A 27,423-nucleotide genomic window follows, 5' to 3' on the forward strand; every position below is an offset into this window, starting at 1 on the left:
ATCTGACTTTAATTTTCACACATCTGTACTGAGACCCTGTGGCAGGTCAAGAGCAATACTTTTTCTCTGACTCTTATTCTTATTAGATTCGGGCCCTACGAATCATCCTCCACGGCCCAGTTGTTTACCCTCCTTGCCAGTTTAAGGATCCATGGCCTCGCCACATAATATGGTAAATTGGCTTGGAATTAGGCTTGTTTTTGGGAGAGGAGAGGGTGGGGATGGAATCTGAATGTACTAATGATTTTCACACTGCTCCTGGCCTGTGACGATTCAACCCCAAAGAAACAAAGGAGGGTATTTAGAACTCCGGAGCCAGTAGCTGGAGGATCTGTTGTTTATTGTTTAAAGGAAAGGGGCTAGTGTACTGCCAGTGATAATTAAGCTCCAATTTACATCTGCATGGAGAAAGCCCATCTCACAAAGTGCTTTGTCGACATCCAACACTGGATGAAAGAAGGCATATTCTGATTGTCGAGGCAGCAACTAACTTTCTAGTTCTGAGGGTAGTGAAACCACAAATTGGGTCCTTGTTGACTGGCCTCCAAGCTTAGAGGAGTGTCTTTTGCATCTCAGATCATTTTTCAAGCAACTCATAGTGTATTTAGACAGCACATTCAGGTAGTGTCTCAAGTACCACTGCAGTGTAATCTATATCGGCCTTCACTGGAAGGCTTGCTTAGAATATAGGATAATATTTTTCGAGTGTATTGTTAATGGTTATGCTGTTATACATACCACCTCACACACTTCTTCTTGAGGACAGCCTTGCCGCTCTGACCTACCTACTAATGGTGTGCCAATTTCATTTTTAAATTTCAATATTCCTCTTTTTAAAAAAAAATATTTGAGAAATGTTAGATGTTAGATTTGCTGAGTGAAGCAACTTGGCACATGCATTTACATTTCTTCTTGAAGGCACTGTCTAGATCATATAGAAATATTTTTCAAAAAGGGTTTCAAAATAGGGACAAATTAGGAAAGACCGACTGTGTTATATAGGTAAAAAATCTATCACTTTACCCGTTTGATTGGCCAGTAGCCTATCCCACAGTTTTAAATATTTGTCACTGAACATTGTTGGTTAAAATCAAGGTGGACTATCTCAGTTATTTTTTTCATGTTTTGCACGTCATGCCCCCATATAGCAAAGCCAGGTTGCAGGCTTTTTTTTGGCTCCACATTCCCTAAATGGAGTGGTCTTCATCAAGAACCATTAACTATAACCAGGGTTCAGTAACTTACATAACTGATGATACGCTAGACCACTTAAAACTGACCATGGAGTTTGTGAGTGGCAGGGCTCTTGCAAAGTACACAAAATTGGTTAAGCCGTATTAAGCCCTTTCCTGTGCAGGCCGCCGCAGTTCTGGCCAGATGGACATGAGCAATGCACAATTTAGATCTTTGAGGGTGGAGAAGGAATGATCTATTTTAGGGTATGCCGCTGGTGAACGTATGTATCAATGGTACAAAGTAGAAAGAAGTATTTTTCTCAGAGTTTGAGAACTGAGACCTTGTTTAGTTTTCCATTTGTGTGTAATCAAATGCGATGTAATGAGAAAGAAGCAAACTTTCCAATGCCTTTAACAACCAAAAGAAATGGTTGGAACAGTCTTCATCTTTTCCTGAGGAGTAATCTTCATTTCATTGCAGGTGCAAGAACAATGGCGACGAACACCCTTGTTCTCCCGATTGTCCTTTGGGGACGAAAAGCTCCCACACACTGCATTTCAGCAATCCTGGTCATGGAAGACTTGGCAACTGTAGTCACCGGATGCCATGATGGACAAATCTGCCTCTGGGACCTGAGCTCCGACCTAGAAGTATGTGCAAGAATCCGTTGCTTATATCTATCGTTGTATTGATGATGTGTTTGTTTTCGAAAGCTGAGAACCTCTCTTCCATATTTTGGTGCACAGGGTATATTTTTGTCCTGATATGGAACCTAGGTTTTAGGTTCACATGTCGGCATGAATAATGAATTTTTTATTTTTTAAATTTTTGTATTTTAATCCTTGTAGACATCTATTTAGCAGCCTCATTGTAGACTGCTAATAGCATGGTAAGAAAATGCAGTAAAGTTAAGTTGAGAAATGTATAACCAACAAACAGCCTGACTGATAATCAGTCCCAGCGTCTGCATGGAACCAAATTGAGTGCTCCTGGGTAAATCATTTTATAGACATTTATCTTTGTTTTTTGTTTTGCAATAACAGCAGAAATATTAATCCTTAAATTAATATACCCTATATTTACATTTTCTTAAAATTCACAAGCGCCATTCCCACATAACTGCCTTACACTAATTATGTTTTTAGGTTGAGGCTACCGTCGCACTGCGAAGCAGTTGGCGGAGCCGAAGATCTTATGATCTTACAGTGTGGTGCTTTGTCCCGCCTTCTCTTCCATTGGCTAGCTCCATAAATGGAGGCTAGCCATTGGAAGAGATGGTTGTCAATTACTCTTTCCCCCTCACAACGCGAATCGGGGGCGTTTCTGTCTCTTTTTTTAAGTCCCGCCCTCCACACCCTCCCTCTCGCTGATGTCCGTGGCTTGATGCGATCCATGGGCGTTTCTGTCTCTTTTTCCTAAGTCCCGCCCCCACACCCTCCCTCTCGCCGAGGTCCGCGCTGAGGAGCGCTTCTTTTAATTTGCTTAGTCCCCGTTATTTATTTATTTAGAGGGAGCCCACCCCTCATCTGTTGCCGTGTGAAAATCACCGCCGGTCGGCCCGGGACAACCCCCTGACGTCATTCCCCGGGCCGCGCTCTGATTGGCTGCCGGCCCGGGACCTGACTTGTTATAGCTTTTTCACCAACTCCAACTCCTGATCCCCAGTTCCTTTGTTGCTCCTCTGTCCCTCCTGCACCTCGTTGCTCTCGCCACTCAGCATTGTTGACTCCCTGGGCCATTCTACTCCTGTGTTGTTCTTGCGCCCCTTCGTGTGGCGTTTTTTTCTGAAATGTTATTTTCTTGGTAAGTGGGTCCGGCAGTAAAATATTTCTACAGGGCTGTCCCTTTGTCGATAGTATGCATTGTTTATCTTTGTTTTGCTGCCCCAAGATGTGCCGTCGCCATCTTGGAATGGCAAATAAAAACAAAGGCAAAATAATGACTGTCGCATGACGTGCATGCATACACATTTTACACCCGTGTTTATTCATGTGGCACTGCTGATCCCGAAGTCATTAATTTTTGTGGCAATTTGTAATATCTTTTTTTGTGTGTGGTGTGGATGATTAATTTTGAGTCCAGTGCTGCACAGTTCCATTTACCGAGAAAACGATGAAAAAATCATTTAAAAAAAGCCAGTGACCGCAGAGCGAGACGATCTTGAAGGCAGCCTGACCCTTGGATCTGGGACTGGCGGGAAGCGAGCATTGCTTCTCCCCCAAGTGACAAATTAGGCCCTTTCAGGCGGCAAGAGAGATACAATCCCGCTAATTTACAACATGTGTTCGCCTATTAGGCAGCCATAGCTCCGTGGACTCCTCTACGAGCTGGCACTGCATGGGTGCGCAGCTCCTCCCTCTCAACCGAGAGAGGTCGCCTCCGCATCAGTCATTAGGTTGATGCTGCGGCACATTCCACTGAAGGTTGCGAGTTCGGGGGGACAGTGCAAGCTGCGGAAGCTATTGTGGCAGGGTGGGTCCTTACTGGGCCAAAATGGGACACGCAACCCCGCTATGCGCCTCACTGGCAGGAACGGCGCGGCGCACGCGGTCTCCCCCACGCCCCATCAAGCCAGAACTAACTTTTATCGTAGCTTGCAGTGAGGGGGGGCTCGGGTTCCCCCCCTCCCCCTGTCTAACGGCTCACTTCGGTCTTGTACCAGTCGCAGCCACCTGAACGGTTAAACAGTGGCAACAGGGACATCGCAGTGAGGTGGGCCCCTGAGTTGGCTTTCCCCGCCCTCGTGTGGGGGATGGTGCAAGGGGGGGGTGCGTTCATCGCAATCATCGCCAGCTCTCTCGGGACCAGTCTTGTAGATTTCCCAAGGGGCTCGACAGATCAGCAGCTTGCGGCCTTGTAACCCTCCACCCCCCGGGCGCGCGTTAGAGCAGCAGACGCATTATTATCAATTATAGGGCTGCGTGCACGCGAGTAGCGCAACACTGCATTTATGCACAGACTTGAAGAAAATTGCATTGGAAATCCAAAGCAGCGCGAACAAGCGCTTTAGTGCCCCACATACAGGGAGACAACGCTATACAAATGCTACTGTACAAACAGCCCTTCTCCGTCTGCTTTATTCGTGTTGGAAGTTCTGCTCACGTCTTGGGTGGTGTCCTACATTTTAGTCATTCTTTGCGATTCCGAACAGCATCTGTTGTGTGTCTGACTGATAATGTGATATTCCTAACAAGATTCGCAATAACATGCAAATATTACTGGTAAAGAAAGGAATTAGGATATTACGTACAACTAAAAGGAAGGGATTTGAGTTCATCAAAAAAGTTGTGCTGCGGGGATCGGTTGCATCAGGTCTGGAGCGCGTCTCCTGGCCCTGGGCCTGTCACCGAAATACATCCCACATAAACACTCGCCCATTTATACACAACAAGCTGAGGAGGCGGAGCTGCACGCTCCAGCACCAAACAGAAAGCGCACAGAGATTATGTCAACGGGCAGGAAGGCGCTACACAAATTCTATAATACAGTAGGCAGACTAATGTCGGGTTTAAGTGGAAGATGCCAGGATCGGAACGATAAAGTTACACAAATTACTATTTAAACGTATCTCTGAGCACCAGTAGCACATGGTAAAGAATGGACGCCAACGAGAGTCGTGTTCATTTCGCAATCGGTAGGAGCCGCTGGGAGGACACTTTATCGATTCTCAAGCTTGGAAGGTTTTCCTTAGGCCATATGCGGCTTGGCAAGCCTGTTTTAGCATCCTCGTAGGAGATGTTTCACGATTATGCGAAGATAATTACCCGGAGGCTGGGTGGTCAGCTAGTTCTCGTAACTGTCTATCAGGCGTGGCCCTGTTGATGTGGCGACAGCATTGGCCCCTGTCCCGATGCAGTACATAGAATTTCTAACATTAGAATCTCTCATAAGGACACATATCAATTAATCTCACTAGGGCGTTTACTTATAGAATAATTAATATTGGTCCATAGAACGTGCAAGGATGTCATGCACTGTGCTCACAGTTCTTCATATGGGCATCAGGGAACATATTTCACTAGTTTTATCTTTCTGCAGGTAATATTTAAATCTGAGTACATTACCAATATAACAATTAATCATGCTTCGCTGCAGCATACTAACGTTTTATAAATACTCTCGCCTACACCGTGCATGCTGCTCTGGTCACGGTTTGGAAGTAGCTGGGTTCGGAGACCCGAGTGGGCAGAGTTCTTCTGGTTTTACAAGACCAGTAACAACAAGCTATGAAGCCTCAGGTGAAATCGGGAAACATATTTCCAGAGACCTAAGCCCCTTGGGTCGTTAGATACATATCTGGTGTTGGCGTGTAGCTCAATGAGGCCCACGAAGCAAACATTGTGTTCTACAAACGTTCATTACACACCGGATGTTGCATAGCGGTGCATGCATAAGCTGGCCTTGTCTGCTGGTCAAGTATAGACAGGGACGTAGCCATCAGAAGTACGGAGGGTGCAGTGGCGCCAGGGCCCAGGGACCCCCCTTGCATGGCTATATTTTCCAATAAAGTGTGTCTGTTGGGTGGGGAAAGTAGTTTGCATCTTCCCTGCATGAATGCAGTGCCCCCTTGCTGCGCCGATGAGTGTAGGGTAAAAGCGAGGCTTCTAACTGGAAACAGAGGTCCTGCTTGGGGTGATAGTATTTTACGCCTCGGACAAATTACAACTCAGGCTGCAGCAAAAGCACTATGGGAATCCCGTTTAAGCTTGAACTTCGTCCTCAGTATGGGCCTCGCGAACGCCCTCCTGCGTGAAGCAGCTGATGAGGATTTGGTAATTAGGGCGCACACGCAGTAATTAGCCACGAAAATCAGGTTCAGCGAAGCATAGATGATGCCCTTCCCGGAAATCGGACTGAAACGTCCAGCCACAGTTGGGCCGTTTAGCTGCGCCACCTAGCAACAAACAGCAGAGTAGGAGAGGGGGCGCCCTCTGTTCCACACCCGGGAAGTCTGATGAGCCCGGTGCACCCATGCTAGGATTTTACGTGCAGTCCAACCAGTAGAAATGGGGGGTAATTCCCATGTTGACACCAAAGCCCATCACAACTTTGCTACCCTAAGGAAACTTGCACGCAACATCATGCAACATATACCTGAACACCCTCGTAGCCGCACTTGCACCCTTTCTCGTAGATTCAGGTACCTGCTCTCGTAAGCAGGGCTTTACAAGTGGGAGGAAAACACCGTGGGGAGGGCAGGATAAAAATCTGTGCTTAGCATAGTGTGCCACCTGCCGGGTAATCTGCTGCCTCTGTCATTGCATCCAATGGCATCCAGATATATAATACAACATTTAACATTACACCTACAATTGGAAGAAGGAGGGCAAGGCATTCTGGGAGGGTTATTAACGCCTGCTCCCAGGGGCAGGTCAGTGCCAGGTCTCTTTCTTGCAAACAGGCCAGAAGTGTGGCAGGCGAACCTTCCAGCTTTCGAAAGGAGATGCTTGAATGAAGATGGGGGTGGGTGGGATATGGGTTTTAAAATATCCAGAAGTTACACAGAGGTACAAACTGAGGCCCTTTATGCTTTCATGTCCGTGCAATTTTCAAGTAAGAGAATGGGTCACTGTGAGCTAAATAGAGTTGCTCAGATCACACAGTTTGGTCTAGTGAAGAAGTGGATTACCAATAGGGACTCCTAGATCCAACGCCAGAAAATGTGACTTGAAGCATATATCACCATTTTACTGAGGCCTTGACAGAATTTAGGATATAATCAGTGCTGGATTGAACCTTGTGGAAACCCCTAGGCAGGCGAAACTCCGGGGGCTCCTTCGCAAATGATCTCCTAATACTCAATGTAACAGATTTATTTACACACTGACAATTGCCAGAAGACGACCTTTTAAGAGACAAACTGTTATGGGAATCTGATGTCTCTGGTTTGTATGCTTTAAGTTGTTAATGGGTACATTACATCAATACAGTATTTTCTCTATAGAGTCCTTAATGCAAAGTGTTCGTTTTTTTGAGTTGATTCATTTTTTTCTATCTTTTTTGGAAACAATATTTAAAAAGCTTAATAGTAAGTTTTTTTCAAGATCAAATCAATATTATTTTTATCTGTTATCGCAGGCCCCTAAAAGGAGTAGGGCCCATATCCGGTGCCTACTTACTTTGACTATTTGGTAATCCGGAACTGGATCGAATGGAGTATCATCGGTAGATATTGACACAAAATACATGCTGTTTGGTCCATCATATCTTTCCTTTTATTTGATTGCATGAACATAACATCCTCTTACTAGACCTTGATTACAATTGTGCTGGCAATCTCATTTAGGGTGCAAACTCCTGTTCATTCCCGAAAATAGGACTATGAATTGGGTTTATATTCCAGCCCCCACAGGTGTCTGTCACACGATTTGCAGCAGCCTTTAGCAAATGGTGCAGGCAAGTGGTGCATAATAAAGTTTTGCCCACCTATGAATGAGGGAAAACTCGTGCAATTAATGCAATATTCTTCATTCAAGGTCTGCAACTTGGAATCGGGTGCAGATGGGACATCTGCTAATTAATACACTATGTGTACTTTTCATTCTTTCTCGCCTTGCCTTGTTCTTTTCTTTCCTTCTTCACCAGCTTTCTTTTCTTTGTGCAGATGTATTTCAAAATCCTTTACAGGATGTGGTCACGTTGCTTTTTAGCATCTTTTGATTTTTGTGTAAGTAAAATTGTTAGTTTGACTAGACCAAGCAGCAGCAGATGCACATCTTCCCGGAGCTGGCTGACTGCCCCGTATAGGTCTCTGCAGTCCTTCTTCATGCTGGAGGCTGCCTTAGGGAGCGGTGAAGAGCTTCTGTGTAGACTTTGCATGGGACCTCCGGGTGACCTAGGACTGCCATCAGTGCATTTTGGGCCCTCGCCAGTCACCTTAAACTGCTTCCTCATTTCCTTCTCAGTTTCCCTGTTGGGTATGCCTCCTGGTGCCCTCTGTGAACCCCATTTTGCTCGAGGCTTTTGCTACTGGTTGGCTTTGTGTGGGTGGCTCTGTGTTTGTGTGTGGCTCTGTGTCCGCTAATACTCTCTACTACTCTCTAATGCTCACCTATTGCCATTGTATAGGACAATACCATTTATATATATTTTCGAAAAAAATGCCATTTGCAATGCCAATAGCTCTAACTTTAACAAAGCCGAGACCATTGCATTGTAAATGCTTGTTTCCTATTAAGTTCATAGACATGCAATCTAAGACGGATGCATAAAATGGGGCAAAATCACTCTGTGCTTGAGCATTTGTGCAAAACCTAATCTCTTGCTTGATCTGTGGAATCAGCAGCAAGGAGATATGTAGACATTACATATTTGCATCTGTGAAAGTCATGTATTCACAAAATCAAATACTTAAAGTGCTGACATCATGTTCATGAAAGGACGGTGTATCAATATGATCATTCAGTTCTTCTTATTGTTTAGGCAGTGCTTGCTACATACTTCTTCAAACACCATTTGAAGAATTTGCAAATGAGGAGGGCCAAGATGAATGGTCACAGGATGGTTTGTCGTAGTTGTAGAGAACTAGGCTTTTGTTGCAGTCGCCCCCCCACCGTTTGCCCCATTTTTAGCTACTGGATGCTTATTGCTGACGCTGAGAGTGCACTGAGGCCTGCTAACCAAACCTCTGTGCCAGTGCTCCTTCCCTAAATCAAGTATTTTCTAATTGTGCTACTATTAGCAAAGGACTTTAGCACCCCAGTAAGTCCCTAGTAAATGGCAACTCAGGTACCTGGGGCAGCTGTACTAAAGAAGGTCCCTAAAGGCTGCGGCATATCTTATGCCACCCACAGGGACCCGCACAAATTCCACACAGACTGACATGGCAGGCTGCGTGACATGGTGCAAACCATGAGTGAAAACATGACAAGACACACTCCTGTGTGTAATGCCAAAGTCACTGCATCTAATATATGTAAGTCACCCCTACAGCAGGCCTTTGGGCCCTAAGGCAGGGTGCATTATATTTTATTTGAGGACATTTTCATGTGCCCTTGTGATTTGTAGTTCTATTGCTAGACATTGTAATTGAGCAGGGAAGCCATCTTAAGGTATGTAGAGGGCATTTGTCAATACGAGTTCCCCAGCTAAATAATGGCTTCACTGACCAAGCACCTCATATTACTAAACCCACACTGCTTCCAGTGATGGATTTATTAATACATGAACCCAGAGGGCACCTTAGAGGTGTCCCTGAAAACCTACTAACTTCTAGTCTGCTGGCGGACTGGTGTTAGTCAGCCTACCACCACAGATGAGTTTCTGAACCCCAGGGTCGAGGGCCTTTGTTCTCAGGAGGTCGGAAACAAAACCTGCTGGGCAGAGGGCGATCACACATCCTCCCACAGAATGACCTGCGAATTAGCAGTCCAAGACAGTGAGCTTCAAAGAGCCCACTGCCTTTGGTATGTGAATCTGGCTTCCCTCACAGGAGAGAATGCTGACCTCCTGCCTTGAGCCATCTGGCACCAGGATAGGTGGGAAAATTAGCTATGCAGGAGGCATGCTGCACTGCCAGGATGGTCACAGCTCTAGGATGACAAAGGCTGACGTGAACACGACTCTAGAAATTCCACCATATTGTATGTGGTGGAATTATGTGTTCTGGGACAGGGTGATACCCACTCCCCAAAGGAAGTGGTCATCTTAGAGGGTGTAGTGACCCCAGGGTATGTAGCCCATTGGCTACTGCCCCTCAGTCCACTTACCACCCCTAAATTGAGTATTTAGGAATCCCCCTGATACCAGGACTTCAGATTTCTGCGTGCCGAACTAAGAAGTAGACAAAGAAGAAGACTGCTGACCCAAGAACCGAGGAGCACAACTTACTTGCCACCAATCCTGCTGGCCTGTGTGCTGCCAACAAAACACAAAGGATGCTAAGGGTCTAGATCCGACTACAAACTAACCATACACTCAAAAGTAGTGTGGGAGGAGTAGTCAAAAAACAGGAGAGAAAAGTAAGCAACAATGAAAGTAGATAAAGGTGTAAAAGTGTACCCATCAGCCCGCCCATTGACGGAGTCGACTCATATGGATGACTGGGACAACGACGGACAGAGCGAGGTCCCTCTAAACTGAGCGAGTGCCAGGCGAGGTGAAGTTTTCCCCATACTATTGATGGGAGAATATTTATCACAATGATATGTGACCACCACATGTTTGACTGGTAGGTCCAAACTATCTTTTTCACTGTTGCAGTAGCACATAAAATATAGGTCCTGAAGAAAGCCTTCACAGGCTGAAACATGTTGACCATTGTTTTTTACAACTGATAGTAATATTTGTTCCAGGTACTATCTTCATTTTGTTTTTAACCTTGCCGTTATGCTGACCCCCCTTAATAAAAATGTCTTTTTGGCAACATAACAGGCATTTTTAACATCACTTCCAAACTTTCACTCCCTTTTTTCTTGTGCACGGTCTTTCTTTACCCTCAGCCTAACCAACATATCCTGTTGGCAACTTCTCACACTGGTGGATCTTACACTAGTTTCCCTCTGTATACACAATAGAGGTGACTAGTAGATACCAGTTTCTAACCCAAACCCAGATGATGAGACTCCATCAATGGGCGGGCTGATGGGTACACTTTTACACCTTTATCTACTTTTATTGTTGCTTACTTTTCTCTCCTGTTTTTTTACTACTCCTCTTACACTACTTTTGAGTGTATGGTTAGTTTGTAGTCCGATCTAGACCCTTTGCATCCTTTGTGTTTTGTTGCTAGTTAGTTTGGGGGACAGGATGCAAGGTAGTCTTTAAATATAATTTCCCCTTAGACCCTCCTCTACATTTTGTTATTTGGCCTGCGTGCTGCACCTGACACTCATGGATCAACTGATTTGTCCTGCTGCTGTGCAGACCTTAAGAAACCTGGAGTGTTGCATGTGCTTCGCAAATTACCAAAGGAACTCCATTGGAGTTGAGGAGCTACTCCTCTACAGCCGCAGGCACCAAAGAGCAAGACTTGGTGCTGCCTATAAGGATTACCAATGCAGCTGCCACCCAGGAAAAGATAGCAGTGCTCCTGCATGTCAGATCTGTCCTCCCTCCAAGTGTGGGAACGCCAGGACCGACAGGAGCCACACAGTACCAATCCCTTGGGTACTGGACCCCTTGCATCAGCCATGCTTTGTTGTGCCCAGTTTGGACACCAATGCCGAGGAATACCGACCTGCACATCAAGGAATTTAAGGGACAGTGAGAGCCACTTCATGAGTGGACCGACTGTCCTGTTTGCCTCTCCTCGGCAACACAAAGAGCAAGACGAGAGTTTGTGACCGCCGCCAAAGACGCCTCAAAGCACATATGCACCCGTGCTCCAGAGCCCAAGTCCAAGGGAGGTGACATTGCCAATGGGGCCCCCAGACCCACAAGAGCTAAGCCCACGTTTGGTTTTGCCCAGACTGGACTTCCTGTCACCGCCTGCAGCCTCTTTCTGCACGTCCCCTCCAACCGCGAGCAACTCGATCACCAAACTCGACGCCTAAAGACAGCCCTGCACTTGAGCCCCACAGCCCGTGGAGAAGTGGACCAACGGTGTCCCTAAGAGCCCGAGGATCTCAAGGGTCGAGGCCCCCTGTGGGTTCCCTCTTACTGCTGCCCCAGTCCCTGCTTGCAGCCTCTTTGTAACTGGATCGTTCCCCCATTTAAGTGAATGGGACACCCAACTCCGTGACACATCTCAGCACCCTACAACTGCCCGAGGTAGTCTGGTGGTGTGGCTTTGGACCTTGCCCCATACTCCACTTAAGATCAGTCTGATAAGTCGCCGACAAATGCCCGAATGGAACACATGTTTTCCCTCCACAGAATAACATTACCGATCTAGAAATTGCACTGTGTCTATTTTCGAAAACTGTAAAGATGTGTAACTCGAAAAGTACTTACCCAATTCCGATGATCTTGGTATCTAAATTTATATAAAAGTATGTGTTGTTTTTATAAGTTGGTGTCAGATTTCTTTATTGAGTGTGTCTCATTTACTGCCTTTGTATATGCAATAAATGCTTAGCACTACCCTCTGATACGCACAACTGCTCGCCCACACTACCACAAAAGGGAGCATTTGTGCCTCTGTAATTCCTTTGGGGTTTGCCTGGCCTTTCTGCACACTGTACCTCATTTTGGTGCACTATATAGAGAGCCAGCGTCCTACAGTTATGGCTAAATCTTTTGTTTTTTTATTTACTATGACTTGAAAACAGACCAACATATCAATTTGATTGCAAGGTCTCTCATCTTACAGCCTTTTCTGTTGACAAACGTCCACCATTTGTGGCAACTATCAGGCTATGGGCTGACTTTCCCGATTCATGAATGTATTCACTTATGTCTTTGCCCCATGCTGGATCCAAGAAGTATGGCGAAATAGTGACATCAATCCGATACTCCAGCAGCAGTATGTGTCTGTTTAAAAGCCATGTTGCAGTGTAAAATTGAATGTTTGAACTTTGAAATGGTATATCAGATCCTTGTCCTAGTTGATGCAGCCTTTTCAAATTACAGACGTCACGGGGTAATTGGGAGCACCTAAATCCTTAATTTGAAAGATTACGAATTCATATTATACCACAAATCCATCTTCTATTGACACGCTACTTAAATCTGCGATGAATTTCATGTGGCTTTACATGTATAGAAAACGTTTATCTTTTGGAGAAAGCTCTGAACTTTATTTTTCTATTTTCATTTTGTGTGGTATTGTTTGTTTCGGGGATTTTATGGTGTTTTAACAGTCGTCTTATTTGTAAATGTACCAAACCTACTTTGTATATATATTCAGGCCAGTTTTCACACTTCAGCGCAAAATATGTGGTCTTTCCTTATAAGGGTCTGTCCTTATTTATTTTTTATTTATGTAAAATGTTTATAAAGCGCGCAGCTACCCAACAGGGTGTCTCGGCGGTAAGCAGGACAAGCAAGGTTAAAGTTTGTTGGGGGGGCGAGGAATTAAACCGGACTATAAAGAAAGGTCTTCAGCTTTTTACGACCGGCTAAGAGAGAACGACAGATCCTGAGTTCCAGTGGAAGGGAATTACAACTATTTAGGTCCAAGGTAGGAGAACAAGCGGCCTCTAATAAGGGTCCGCCGCACTCTAGGAACTGAGAAAAGAGAAAGGCTGGCCTATCTCAGTTTACGAGCGGGCTGGTAAGGCTTGATAAGACTTTGTATTTACAAGGGGGCTAAGCCATGCTGAGCTCGAACCATATAGCAAAAGGCAACCGAAAAAGCATGCAGGCCGACACGTTTTGAATGAGCTGGAGACGGTAGACAGCCTTGTCCGCACCCAAATACAGTACATTACTATAGTCATGTCTGGAGATCACCAAGGCCTCCAATATGGTTCTTTGGGCTGCAGATGGAATTAGCCAGAGGATTTTCTTTAGCCACTTGAGAACCGCAAAACCAGCCAAGGTGACACCAGACACTTGGGCTCCAAGAGAAAGCTTGCTATCAGTGGTGAAACCCAAGTTCTTAACCTTCGATCAGCCACTGCACGGCCACACCTACAATTCCTGAGGTTTCAAGGCGAACCACCAGAATGGAATGAGAGACTGTGTCGAAGGCTGTGCTCAAATCCAATAGGATGAGCGCTGCCGTACCACCACAGTCAAGCTGCTGCCTTAGGTCCTCCATGACACCAAACAGAGCCGATTTGGTGCTATGCCCAGGACAAAAACCAGACTGTGACGGATGGAATAACTTGTACAATGTCACATGTGTGGAGAGTTGAGAATTAATGTGTCTTTCCAGTACTTTGGAAGAGGTAAAAAGAAGAGATATGGGCCGGTAATTTGACCAGCAGAGGGGAACCAGAACAGTCTTTTTCAACAAAGGGAGCACGAGAGTGTGCTTCAAATTTCGGGGCACCTGCCCTAGATTTAGCGAGGAGTTGAGAAGAGTAAGAATCACGCCCAAGGCAGACTTATCCAAAAGTCTGAGCTTAGATGGATGTAGAGGGTCAAGTAGAGAGCCGGACTTGATGGTTCCCAGCAATCATTGCAGAGAGATCAAACCGAGTGGGAACCAGGCCTTCCATCTTTACGTGGTAAAACGTTGCAAATACATCTCCTAATTTCACATTTAGAAACACAAACTAGTTAACTTTCAAGGTGGAGAGAAAATGTAGGCATAAAATGTTTGGAGAGCGCATGTCAGAAATGTGCAGGTAATGCATGAAACTGAATGAATTTTAGGGCCGTGACTCCCCACACATTTGAACCTTGGCGATGGCCTATTATAAAATTGGCTGATAGCAATGCCCTTCACATGGAGGAATCTAGGAACCTGTGTAGGTGCCCCACGGCCGGTGATTAGGATGCAACAATATAGAATTAAAAAATGTTCTCCAAAGATGACACCCCCACGATCGCCCACAAATCTGTCTTCTCTCATCACATCAATGCCTAACTTGCTAACCTCTTACCTTAGTGTTGCTCCGAACGCCATCATTCTGCCCTGAGCTGCCCCAATGACTCAGCCCTAGTACAGCTTTGATTGCTTTTACACGTCCGGCCTTTCTCGGACTGAGGCTCTCTGTTTTAAGTGCTGCAACCACCCCTAACCTCCCACCTCACCAGTCTGGTTGCCAAAAGAACCTGGACACTGGCTGCATGCATATACTAATGAATGTCATTTGTTATCACTATCATCACTCACAGGCATAAGGGTAAACACCTCCATCACTGGAATGGCTTTCAGTTGGGCTTCCAGAATCCATGTGAAGGGCCTTTATTTGTTACATGTGATCATAAGTCTATTTAAAAATGATTCCCGTTGCTCCTTTGTTCTGTACGTATATGTGCAAAAATACCAATAAGATGTTTGGGAAAAATGCAGACAATTGAAACTGAATTAGGTAAAGATTACTGAGGAGAGGGAGGCTTCAGTACTTGACATGGACGTATCTATAGATCCTGGTCCTGTCTATGTACTTTGGTAATTGATGTGATGATTGCTGTAAGCAGCAGTATGTGGGTTTTTAAATTGGTGTTTGGGGGCTAAAAAGTTGAAGCTTTAAGTATAGTAAGACTGATCAAATGGTCAGCGCTTTGTCAATTTAGAAAAGCACATTTATGGCGGAATGTTTTTTAATGGGCATTCAGAAAACATTGACGGACAGAATTTAACAGGAATCTTTGGCTACACCACTACCTTTCCAAGAGTCAGCGCAGTTTCTGTTAAACGTTTTAACGCCAGATGGAATTGTTTGAATGAATGCATGTCATGAGGTATCTTTGCAAGAGCTTTCAGGGATTGCCAGAAAATCTGTGTCATTACCCATAATGATCCCAAAGCAAGCAATGGACTTCTAAATCGTGGACCAGACATTAACGGATGTGACAGACACTCTTGTGAAAACTAAGGGAGAGGCTGTCATAAAGATGGAAAGATGATCTAGAAGTTGGTTGGGCCAAGGTGGGTCGACCAGATCAGTTTGCTTTGCACCTTTCATGGTATTGATATCAGACCCTTTTTAAATATTCATTATGTCTTGATGGAGGAACTAAATGTGTTTCTCAAGTCAAGAGTAGTAGATAGGGAGAAATGTTTTTTCAGGAAGGAGCATAGTTCTGTGCCATCACCCCAGGCCACACATTGAAATGTGTACATCACCTTGCCCTCGACTTAATCACAGTTCAACCACTCTTTCACTGCTTTAATAGTGCATTTGCTGTCTGTTTAGAAATTAAGTCACACCAATAGACACTGGGAGGATAATGTGGATAAAGTTCAATAAGCAAAGCTGCACGAAGAGCATCTGCAATGAGAGTAAAAAGAGAAACCGATGAGGACAGGCATATCCCGGCTACAGAAATACATACATACAGGGAAAACAACAAACGAGTACAGCTGAATAACTTCTAATGTCCCCTAAAAATAAATCGTACTAGCATAATTTAAATGTAGATTGAGGTGGTCCTGGTATGACAGAAGGGTATGGTGGGGTCCCAATGAGCCCCTCGCACGCTTGTGCTTCCTCCTTCGTCTGCGGCTTCCACCCTTCTGTCTTAAGCTGGCTCATGAGGCATTGACTCCTCCATTGATAAGCATACTACATTATTAGTGTGGTAGCATATATGTGTTGTAATTATTAATTGTAGTTACTCACATAGTCAATCTTTTTCACTTTTTTGTATATACACTTTTTCTACCTCTGTGGAGAAACACTAGTGAGTGACAGGGGGATCTTCCCCTAGGTCCTGACGAAGAGGCCCCGCGCCTCGAAACATGTTGACCCACATAGGAGAGAGAGCCCGTTAATCTGCTCCATCTCTCCGCTTCACTTTTCTTTTAATAATACCAGCCAGTGTTTAATAAAATTTCTTTTTTCCACTAGGCCAGGTATTTTTTAACGACTCACACATATATCACTCCTGACCCCACTGACACTCACTCCCAACACATAGCACCTCCACCTAAAGGTGCTCCGGCGTATCCGCTTGTCGCAGCACTGCCCCGCCCCGTAGCGGGACGGGAAGACCCCGATGATGAAGCATGACACCAAGGGCCCTTTTGGTGTGTGAGGGGTATTTTAACAAAGAATGTGTATTCCAATAAAATCCGGATATACACCCACCCAATGTGAGGTGGCCCTTTTTGATTAACCTGAATCCCTGATAAGAGGAGGGCCCTTTTTGATATATTTCCAAACACACAGGTCCACCAGCCGTTGCACCTCAGCGCCGCGGGTGCTCGCTCAGCGCAAGGTGGGGTGCGCAATGTATTCCACAACATCCGTTCTCGCATTCACAGAACCTTTTCCAACAGAGCGCACTTCTGAGCCATACACGATATCCAACCTTTAATTCAATTTATTTAGTTGTTTCTGCAGAAAAGTTTACAAACGCGTTTCGGCATTGCCGCCTTTGTCAGTGTTAACTTGAAATTTCGAATTATGTGTTTAAATAAAGATGTGCTATACAATTCATTCATAGACATAGAAAGTGACTAGTGATTCAAAAAACTAAATAAATAATGTTCACTCGTGCGGCAGCCATATTGCAATGGTCTGACTTACAAAACTATATTCAACCATACTCACAGTGCTAAATCATTTCAATGAATTATACAGTTCTACTTCTTGCTAACATGATTTGCAAATTTACATTTTTACATTTTCATATGTATTTCATGTTTTAAGATGCAAACCCCCATCAATCAACTAGCGTCCGGGAATTATGATCCATTCCCTAAGCTTGGGATGAGCATCTACGACAAAAAGTCATTCCGTCTTACGCACTACAATCCCCACAGTCTTCAACCTATTTACAGCCGCCATATCATTATTGCGCCCTGTATGGGCTGAATATGCAGCGAGCTTGCTTGTATTTACATATATAAATTTTGTTGTCATTGCACCCAGTTAAAAGCTATCACATTTCATATCTGTCTGGACATACTGCCCCGGTTCTTGCCTTTTTCCCTGGTATAAGATCATCTTTAACCTTATGGCTGTTTCTGCACGCTCTGCACTTCATGCAGGGAAAAAAAACCTTGATGGGCACTGTTTTCCTCTTTTTAGGTTCATAATGACTTTTCACCAGATGATCTTTTAGGGAATTGCCTCTTCTGTATGTCACTAAGGGATTATCTGGTAATAGTTTTCAATATCTTCCAATTTCTTCTGAGGATTTGAAACACTTCTGATGATTTCTCAGTGAAATTGGTGATAACCCTGATATTCTTGTCTTGACTTTTTTCCTTATCTGTGAGCAGTTGACTCCTCTCTGTAGCGTTACAGCTTGCTTCAGCTTCGTCTAGAATGCCTCTACCATAGCCTCTCTTTTGGAATCTCAGTTTGGCCTGTACTATAGCTTTGTCGCATTCTGAGGTGGTGGAACAATTGCGCTTCATCCTAAGAAATTCACCTAGGGGAATATTATTCACCACACTTCTTGGATGACAACTGCCTGCGTGCAGGATTGTATTTCCTGCCGTTGGCTTCCGGTAAAGCGTCGTTTCTATATTGTTCCTTTCTATATAGACCCTCAGATCTAAGTAAACAACCTCTTTGTTGCTAATGCAGCTGGTAAATTGCAAGTTAAGGTCGTTTACATTCAGACTCTGAGGAACTCCTCTGCCTCGCTCTGCTGACCACGCCACAAGATGAAAAGGTCATCAATGTACCGTGTCCACAGAGTGATGCTATCCATCCATCTCTCATTGGCACGTGCCCAGGCCACGTGCTTCACCCACCAGCCACGAACAAGTTCACGTAGCTGGGGACGAAGCACGTGCCCATCGCGGTACCTTGCTTTTGTAAATACAACTGCCCTGAAAAAATGAAAATGTTGTTATTTAGACAAAACTCGGTCAGCTCAATAAGCATTTGATTATGCTTGCGGTATTTCAATGGTCTCTTTTCTAGAAAGAAACTAATGGCTTGCAGGCCCTTTTCATGTTTGATAGATGTATATAGGCTGGCAACGTCCAGCGTTATTAACAGCATATCCTGTTCCCATCTGTTACCCTCAATGATGCGTAGAAAATCCTTTGTATCACATAAGTACGAGTTCAAATCTTTAACCATAGGAGAGATACAATGATCTATGTATATTGAGGTGTTCTCCCAAAAACTATTCTTCGATAATACGATGGGTCTTCCTGGCGGCCACACTTTGCTTTTATGCACTTTGGGTACGTGATAAAATGTTGCCAGTTCTGGATGTTCACATCTGAGAAAGTTCCAATGTGGCCCAATGTCCCCTCATCTCTCCATCTTGTGATTAGAGCCTGGAAATCAGAAATGCATTTCAGATACTGTTGTCTATTTATGGGAATATAATGCTCTTTCCTCTTTAGTTGAGACAGTTCATCCTCATATTGTGTTCTTTTGAGTATCACCACGTTTCCCCCTTTGTCTGAGGGTTTTATGAATAAGGTCTCATTTTCCTTGAGTTTCCCAATTGCTTCCCATTGTTTTTTAGTTAGGTTCTTCCTCTTCTCATTGAATCTCTCTTTCTGTAAGTTTTTCAGTTCATCTATGACAACCTCCTGGACGGCGTCAATTGCTTCATATGGTGTCCTTGGAATTATCCTTGATTTAGATTTTAGATTGCTTTTGCATCCTTTTTGTGCAATGCCAGTCTCCTCCAATATCTGAGTTGCGTTGGTTTCCAGGTATTCCTGATCATCATCTAGTTCATGATGTGTCAGGATAGCTTGTAAATCGGCTCCTGTTAAATGATCAAAAATCTCTTTCTCTTCTGGAGATTGAGTTACTCCTTTTTTGGATGTAATTGATGTATTTTCATAAGCTTGATCTTCCAAATGAATTTATACATATCTTGCGTGTCTGTGTGTAGTCAAATGCTGGGGTGGGGCAGAATGTGAGGCTCAATTGCAATATTCTCAGTTCAGTTTGTGTCAGATCCCTGTCTGACAGATTGATTACAGTTTGTTTACTCTCACTTAATTCCATCGTCCCCCCCTGTTTGCTGCGTGTTACGATTGGGGTGAAACGTTCAGTTTCTGCTTTTTTTGCCCTTCCTTGTCTACCTCCTCTTGTTTCTGGTGGATGAGTTTGTTGGGCTGGTCGCTGTTTCAAGCCCTGCATCAACTCGTATTCCTGAAAAAATAATATATATTTAAGCGATTCTATTTCCACACGTCCTTTCAGTCACTTGTCCTGCAATCCTAAATTACCTAAAGGCCCCACTTCCTACTGTCTTTCCCCTCCACTCCATTTTCACCATCGGCCCTCGTTTTTGGGAACAATAGGCACAAAACAGCATCCATCCCACTTTCTTCATCACTCCAGTCCTCATCACCATGCCTGCCTCCACAGTTCCTATGTCACACCTCCTGAAACCTCGTGGCCCGAAACTCCTTCTTCATATCATACCCCCAAAAATTTCACACTCCGCTTCAGAAAAACTCGAACGCAATCTGATCAAACAACATCATGAAACACTAATATATCTCTATCACAGCCCCTCCAAAGGACAGGAAAAATCTTATCTCATCTTCTACACCATCCGACCCCTGAAATGGAATTCTACCCTCACCAACTTCCTATGCTTCAGCAAAACCTCCAACATCCCTCACGGCCATAAACTGACGATTTCTCACTTCCCCCATGTTCAAGGCACGGCCACCCTTACTATCTATAGAAACGGTATCGTATTGATCCAAGCCACAGACGCCAACCTATGCTCATTTGAATCCATATTCCTCACTCTCTGCAAGGCTCCCTCCCTCATACGCAATCCCTCCCTAAACAAAACCCCCCACAGAGATGCCATCCAGAAAGAGGATTTCCACACTGGCCTCCCCCAAGTCTCCACCCCTACCCTCATCACGACCACAGTTTCCGCGCACACCGCCTCCCACTCGAAGCCAGACTCAAACTTTCCACCCACCCAGATCAGGAACCCTCACCCCCAGAACACCAACCACACAATTAGAACTATCAGCCCAGACCCAAACTCCTACTTCATTCCTCCCACTCAACCCAGCTCTTCTCCCAATACCACACCCCCAAACCGTACACCCCTCCGTCCATCCACCCACGTCACCAGGGAAACAGCACCCACTCTGAACAGGCACAATGCTTCCTCTCCCCCTTCCAAACTGCGAACTGACCCAATGTCATGGCCACTTAAAGAACCCTCAGAAACTGTCCCTAACAGAGAAAGCACCAACACGCCCCCTGCTCTTACACTCTCCGACCTGCTCCCTGCATACTTTGAACACTTCTTTCCAAACAAATTGCAGCCACTCACCCCTGTTTCCTCACACCCCTCTCCCCCCCACCAAATCCCTGCACCAGACCTAAAGGAAAAACTAAATCTCATGGAAACTCAGCTTGATAAAGTGATATTAGGTACCAATAAAATCCTAATGACCCTCAAAACCCCCTGACCATGCCCACTGCTCACCCCTCTACCAACACCAAACCTCCACTCCAACCCTCAGAAACTCAGCCTAGTAGCTGGATCACTACTCCTTTAAAAACCACGCTCACAGACCGATTTGATCTACTCCTGTTCCACCCAGGATAACGGCCAGACCGCCAGCACACCTCTCAATATCCCCAGGGTACCCACCTCTCAGAAACACAACAGCAACTCTAGTGATACCAACTGTCTACTTATAAACTGTAGATCTGCCTCCAAACATGCTACAGAACTGGCGGAAACCATCCTAAACTATGACATTGATATTGCATTCATCACAAAGACTTGGCTTAATAAATCATTCTACCCGATCCTCGACTTACTAGTTCCTTCTGGGTTCTCAATCATCAAAAAAGACCGAATTGACCAAAAAGGTGGGGGCTTAGCCATTATCCACAAGAATACCATCTCAAAGGTGTAATCGCTCTCCTCCACTTACAGCACCTTTGAATATCTTAAACAAACTGCCACCTTCTCTGCCACCCCCCAGGCAACACGCGCCCCTTTCTCGAACACCTATCAGACCTGGTAACGCACTGCTCACTCTCAGATGCCAACAACATAATCCTAGGCGACCTCAACCTCCACTGGAATGATGAGAAAACACTCAAATCCAATTTTGTAAAGAACTCTTACTTGAACACAACCTTATCCAACACTGCAAAGAACAAACCAACAACAGAGGCTCAACCCTTGACACCATCATAGCCCAGGAGAAGGTGATAACCATCAACAACATCCTCCCAGTTGATTGGTCAGACCACCGCATCATTCTGTTCCACTTACACCTGGAAGAATCCTACCCCATCCATACTAAGAAAACCCTTCAGTGGTCCAGAAACCTAAGCCAAGTTCTCCTAGCTGAGCTGGAAAAAAATGATCTCTAGCCTTTCCCCAAAATCAGGCAACCTCTCAACGATCAAACTCACAACCCACTTTAACTCTATGATGACAGCCGTCCTAGACCAAGTAGCCCCTCTGGAACTAAAAAAAGATTAGAGACACCCCTTCAAGATCCTGGTTCACCAAGAACCTCAACACAGAAAGACGACAACTCAGAGCTGCAGAAAGACTCTGGCAAGTAAACCCTTCCTCAACTCACCTCCACGATTCAGAGCAGAATGCAGAACATACAAAAATCACATCATCAAAGAAAAAGCCTTTTTCCGCAGCGCCCTTGACAATGCCATAAATCGTCCAAAAACCTTTTCAACATCATAAAAAAACAGACTTCGAAACCTCCCGCTAAAGCCCCTCAGGGCTCTAAAGAACGCTGCAATAAATGTGCTAAATTCCTTGATGAGAAAATCATGTTGATCGAGTCCTCCCTTGAAAGCCACCCACAAGCGCCTGACTCCGAAGTAGGGATCCCCCTACTTGAGACAAAGGAGAGCAACCAAACCCTAGGAACCCCCTCTACCCTTAATTGCTGGAAAGCATTTAACCCATTCTCAGAATGGACATCTCCAAACTAATAGTGAATTCAAAACCCTCCTCCCACTTCGCAGACCCCCTCCCGGCCTCCATGGCAAAAAACCTCAGTCATGTCATTTCACCCCTCTGAACGATGATAATAAACAGCTCGCTAAACACGGGGGTCATGCCAGACTGCCTAAAACTTGGCCAAGTCTCTCCACTACTAAAAAACAGGCTTAGACGCTGACGACCTTAACAACTTCAGCCCAATCTCAAACCTGCACTTCCTGGCCAAAATCCTCGAGAAATGTGTCCTACTCCAACTCGACTAACAATCTCTTGGACTCTCACCAATCACACAGAAACAGCCTTACTAAATATAGCAGACAACATCCACAAATGTATGGATGCCGGTCGCTGCTGCCTGCTCATCCCCCTTGACCTAGCTGCGACCTTCGACATGGTGGACCATAACATTCTTCTCAACACCCTAAAACAACGGATCGGAGCAGACTGCATCGTGCTGAAATGGTTCACCTCTTTCTTTCACAACCGTTCTCAACAAATCAAAATAAACAAGGCAATCTCCGATACCTCCACTATAACCGGAGGTGTACCTCAGGGCTCAGTCCTCACCTACTCTCTTCAAAATCTACATGGAGCCCCTCCCTACCATAATCAACCAAGCCAACATCACCTACCACCTATACACAGATGACATCCAGCTCTACCTGGAAGTCTCCTCTCCAGAAGACATACGACGCCTCAACGATACTCTAAAAAGATTTCAAAGCTGGCTATCACACAGCCACCTAAAACTTATCCAAGATAATACTGAAATCCTTCTCCTCTCTAATGATGGACAAACCCACCAGGTCAAAGAATGGATTAAGCTTATGGACTTCCTAAACTTCGACCGTACCCTGACCGGCCTTGCCAAGTCAATGGGCATCTTACTGGACCCTAACATGAACATGAGCTCACACATAAAGGCTACCGCAAGGAATGCCCACTACAAATTAAAACTACTCCACAAAATCAAGTCCTTCCTTCCGCCTAACAATCTCAAGACCGCAACACAAGTCCTGGATCTATCCAGACTAGACTACGGAAATGCTGTCCTCTCAGGGACAGCAAAATCCCGCCTAGCCCCCATGAGAGCAACTCTAAATGCAGCAGCAACGATGGTCACCGGAGCAAAAAGGCACAATCATATCTCCCCCTGCGTGAAAAACCTCAAATGGCTCCCCATTGAAGCTCGCTGCCAGTTCAAAACTGCTTGTCCCACCCATGAAGTCCTTCACACTGGTAAACCAGTCTACCTAGCAACCAAGCTAGCCAAGCTCACCAAGGCAGGCCCGACAAGAAACCTGAGGAACACCAACAACCTACTTCTCACTTCCCCAAAGAAACACAAACCAAAAGCCCTGGCATGCTCCTTTTCGGGAAATGCCCCCAAAATCTGGAATTCCCTTCCAGCAGATCTCAAAACTAACCCCTCCTTCATGTCCTTAAAAGAACAAAACCTAAAGGATCTCCTCCTCGCTCGACACCTTTAACCTTCGGACCAATACTCAGTAGTGCCTTCCAAAAGACTCTCCATTTTGTTGTGTCTGTCTGCCCTTTCTTTTTTACCTGTGTACATGTTGTAAAGCGCTCTGATACCCTTGGTTCTTATCAGCGCTATATAAAACTCTCTAAATAAATAAAGAAAACTTGGTACGCTACAGGCAACATATGCAATGGTCATAGTCATGCGACAACTCAGTGATGATGACTTTGTCTTATTCAGCACGACACATGCACACAGGCAGACCTCATTTCAATTTACCTATTGGGGTAAGATATTTTAATTAATTTGCATGGAGTGCCGTTTTTTACTGGGAGTGAACACTTTTATGTATGAAAAATATTAGAGTGTAGCTTTTGATTGGCACATGATGCAAAGGCTGGTCAGTGCGCTTTAATTGGTGGGCATGCAACTCATACGTAGGGCCAGTGTTTATATTATATGAGTTCTTTCATATACTTGTTATTATTTTTCCCATCTCTTGATTAATGTATTTATATCTTGGCACACTCTTTGCCCATCTAGAAAGTGTAATTGTGAACAATATTCTCAATCCTCATCTTGGTCTAATTATTAAAGATTCCCTATTCTATCTCTCTAATATCTCTGGTTTGGTAATGAACCTCTAACACTCTTACCAATCCACTTAGACCATTAACAACTACAATATTAGCAAGAACATGATTCAAGAAAATAGGCCGATTTTTTGAATATGTGAATTCAAGTATTTAAGTCAAAAGGAAATAGCCAATCTTCCAAATGTTGACCCTGCCACCACATCTGCTCTATCTGCAGTACCGACCCTCCTCTCGTGCCCTGTAAGGAACTCAGCCTCGAATATCTAGCTTCTACCTTCTCCTCTTCTCACCTGCACTCTGTTTGCGCTACTTCATTCTGAGCACCTTTCGCTGCAGTGCCTTATCAGGAGTGCTCCTTATTTTGAGATTTGCAGTCAAGAATAAGGATGACATCCCTGACCTCATCTCTGATCTTTTTCTCCTGATACTAACCATCACTGAGACCTGGACATTAACAATATCCTCCTAGTCACAACAACCTAATGAAGAAAGGCATAGGGAAACAGTGAGGCCCTGATTCACCATAACACAATTTCTTCTAAGGAGATAATCATCTCCTTAAATGACTCCTTTAAATGTTATCCAGAGTGGTTGCTTGCCCTAATGTTTGCACTGATGTGCCATCACCAGAAGAATTGCCTCACTTTTTCCCCCTGACCTGTTTGACCTTACTCAACATATTCTGTCAAACTCCAGGCGTGCATGTGCAGCCATGAACTTGAACATCTGGGCCAATAACACTTAACATTCCTTTTGTCAAAACATTGTTGTAGAGAAGGACTTTCTTGGCAACTCCTAAAGGGTTAACATTGCAACCAATACTTGAGGACATTGCCTTGACCTACTATTCTCTACAGTCTCCAACTTCCATTTTTTGAGTGCACTTCAGCTTTCTGCTCTGAACAGGTCTTTATTAACCTCTTCATTGCCAAAGAACTGAATAATAAACAGATTTACCTCCTCAAATCCCTCCAACAAGTGGAAACCTGTACACCTTGATGATTTCTCCTGACTGCTAAATGATATTCAGTATCCCTTTTTTGGAGTCTATGGATAACCTCCTCGCCCACCTCGAGAAGAAGGTAAGCATCGGTTTACACATTTCTCTCCCTGTTTCCACATAAAAGAAGGCCCAAATAAAGTGGGCCGCAACTTCACTGACAATCTTGTTCGTCTGACAGACAAAGAAAGGGCTCTGGTAATATGCTAGCTCAAACATGAACTCCCTTCAGTTCAGCATATGGAGTACATTCATGGGATTACAAGCTAGCCAGGAGTAGAGCCAAAAATGAATTTTTCCAAGCGCAAATCAAAAGCGCCAAAATATGAACCAAAGGTTTATTCTGGATCTATAAAGAGCTGGTAAGTTGTCTTACTACCAGCGTTGTAAGGATACATATGACAATATAGTATCCTATTTTACCAATAAAATTTTTGGTTTTAAACGGACATCTATTCCCCAGCACAGTGGTTCTCATACCCCAAATCTCCATACCCACTGTCCTCAAACTCTCAGACTACCTAAGACACTGAAGAGGATCTCAAAACATACTTCAGTCCTTCAAGAAATCGCCTCAGTCCTGGAACATTCGCAGTTTTAAAGTTGGCCCTTCCAACAGTGCTGCAGTTAATCGCCGGGCTAATGAATTTGGCCATTACTGGTGGATCCATTATTCAATCTTTCAGACATTGCGTTATCACACCAATCCCTAATACCATCCGCATATCGTATGGATTTTGGCAGTTATAGATTACCAAAGCATTGGAGGTTAGACTACGCTAATGAGGTCTACTTGGATGTTCCCATGAAAAACATCTATTTCTTTTGATTGCTAAAGAACAAGGAAACGCCTCATTCTCTTCTGTGGGACTCCATCTTTAAATGTTTAAGATCCCTGCTTTGGCTATCAGTAGTCAGTTATTTTCCGTTCAAATCACTCTACATCTCTCATACAATGGTCTATGATATTGGACTTTGGTTCTAACTGGAACCGTTTCATTTTTACACATTGTCATTGTTGGATCTTGCCCTTTTTGCTGGGTCACTCCCAGATTTTTGCCTTTTGTTCTGAACCTATATTGTTGCACTTTTTCCCTGCTAACCAGTGGTAAAGTGCCTGGGCTCTCTCCCTAAAATATGGTACAAAATAGGCACATACCTGATTTGTACATTTAGTTTACTTGTAAGTCCGTAGTGAAGGAACTACATGTACACAGGACCTGTCAATTAAATGCTACTAGTGGGTCTGTATCACTCATTGTGCCCCCCACTAAAGTAGCCCCTTAAAACAGGTCTCGGACCTGCCACTGCAGCCTGTAGTGCAATTTTAAACTGCCATTTCTACCTGGCAAAATAAAACGTTTGCCTCACCTAAACCTTCCTCTTTAATAATGATGTCACCCCTAAGGTGGACCCTATGGGCTCATAGGGCAGGGTGCATTACACAGTTGCTCTAGCTGTTAGGCCACGTCCAACTGAAGAGTTTCCGAGACACTTGATGGAAAGTATTCAACCTTGAGACATTTCCTGTGAACACTGCCGGCTGTGCCTAATTTGTGAGAAGGATGAGTGCAGGGCCCCAAAGTTTGAATTGTAAATTGTTTCAGTGTAACACGTCTTTTATAACCTGCTTTAAAATGTTAAAAATCTGATAGAAAAATTAAAACATTTTAGTTAGCAACTTTTGGTCCATAACATTACTGAAAAGATTGGTTGTTTACTCCACCTGTTGCTGAATACTGCCATCAGAGTAGTGCGTGTTTTTTAGCCTCGGG

The 27,423-nt window shown here is 44.5% G+C and overlaps 1 protein-coding gene across 3 annotated transcripts in view; it reads left to right on the forward strand.

Annotated features, from left to right (window-relative positions):
* WDR7 (WD repeat domain 7) overlaps positions 1–27,423 on the forward strand; it is a 1,349,682-nt gene that overhangs the window by 38,288 nt on the left and 1,283,971 nt on the right. For all 3 annotated transcript variants that reach the window (XM_078674853.1, XM_078674855.1, XM_078674854.1), the window contains exon 2: positions 1,657–1,826. In XM_078674853.1, the coding sequence (XP_078530979.1) occupies positions 1,668–1,826 (159 nt within the window). In that variant the 5' untranslated portion in view covers positions 1,657–1,667. The remainder of the gene's footprint in view (positions 1–1,656; positions 1,827–27,423) is intronic.

Source organism: Lissotriton helveticus, chromosome 2_1 (genome assembly GCF_964261635.1).
Source record: "Lissotriton helveticus chromosome 2_1, aLisHel1.1, whole genome shotgun sequence".
NCBI classification, from domain to species: domain Eukaryota; kingdom Metazoa; phylum Chordata; class Amphibia; order Caudata; family Salamandridae; genus Lissotriton; species Lissotriton helveticus.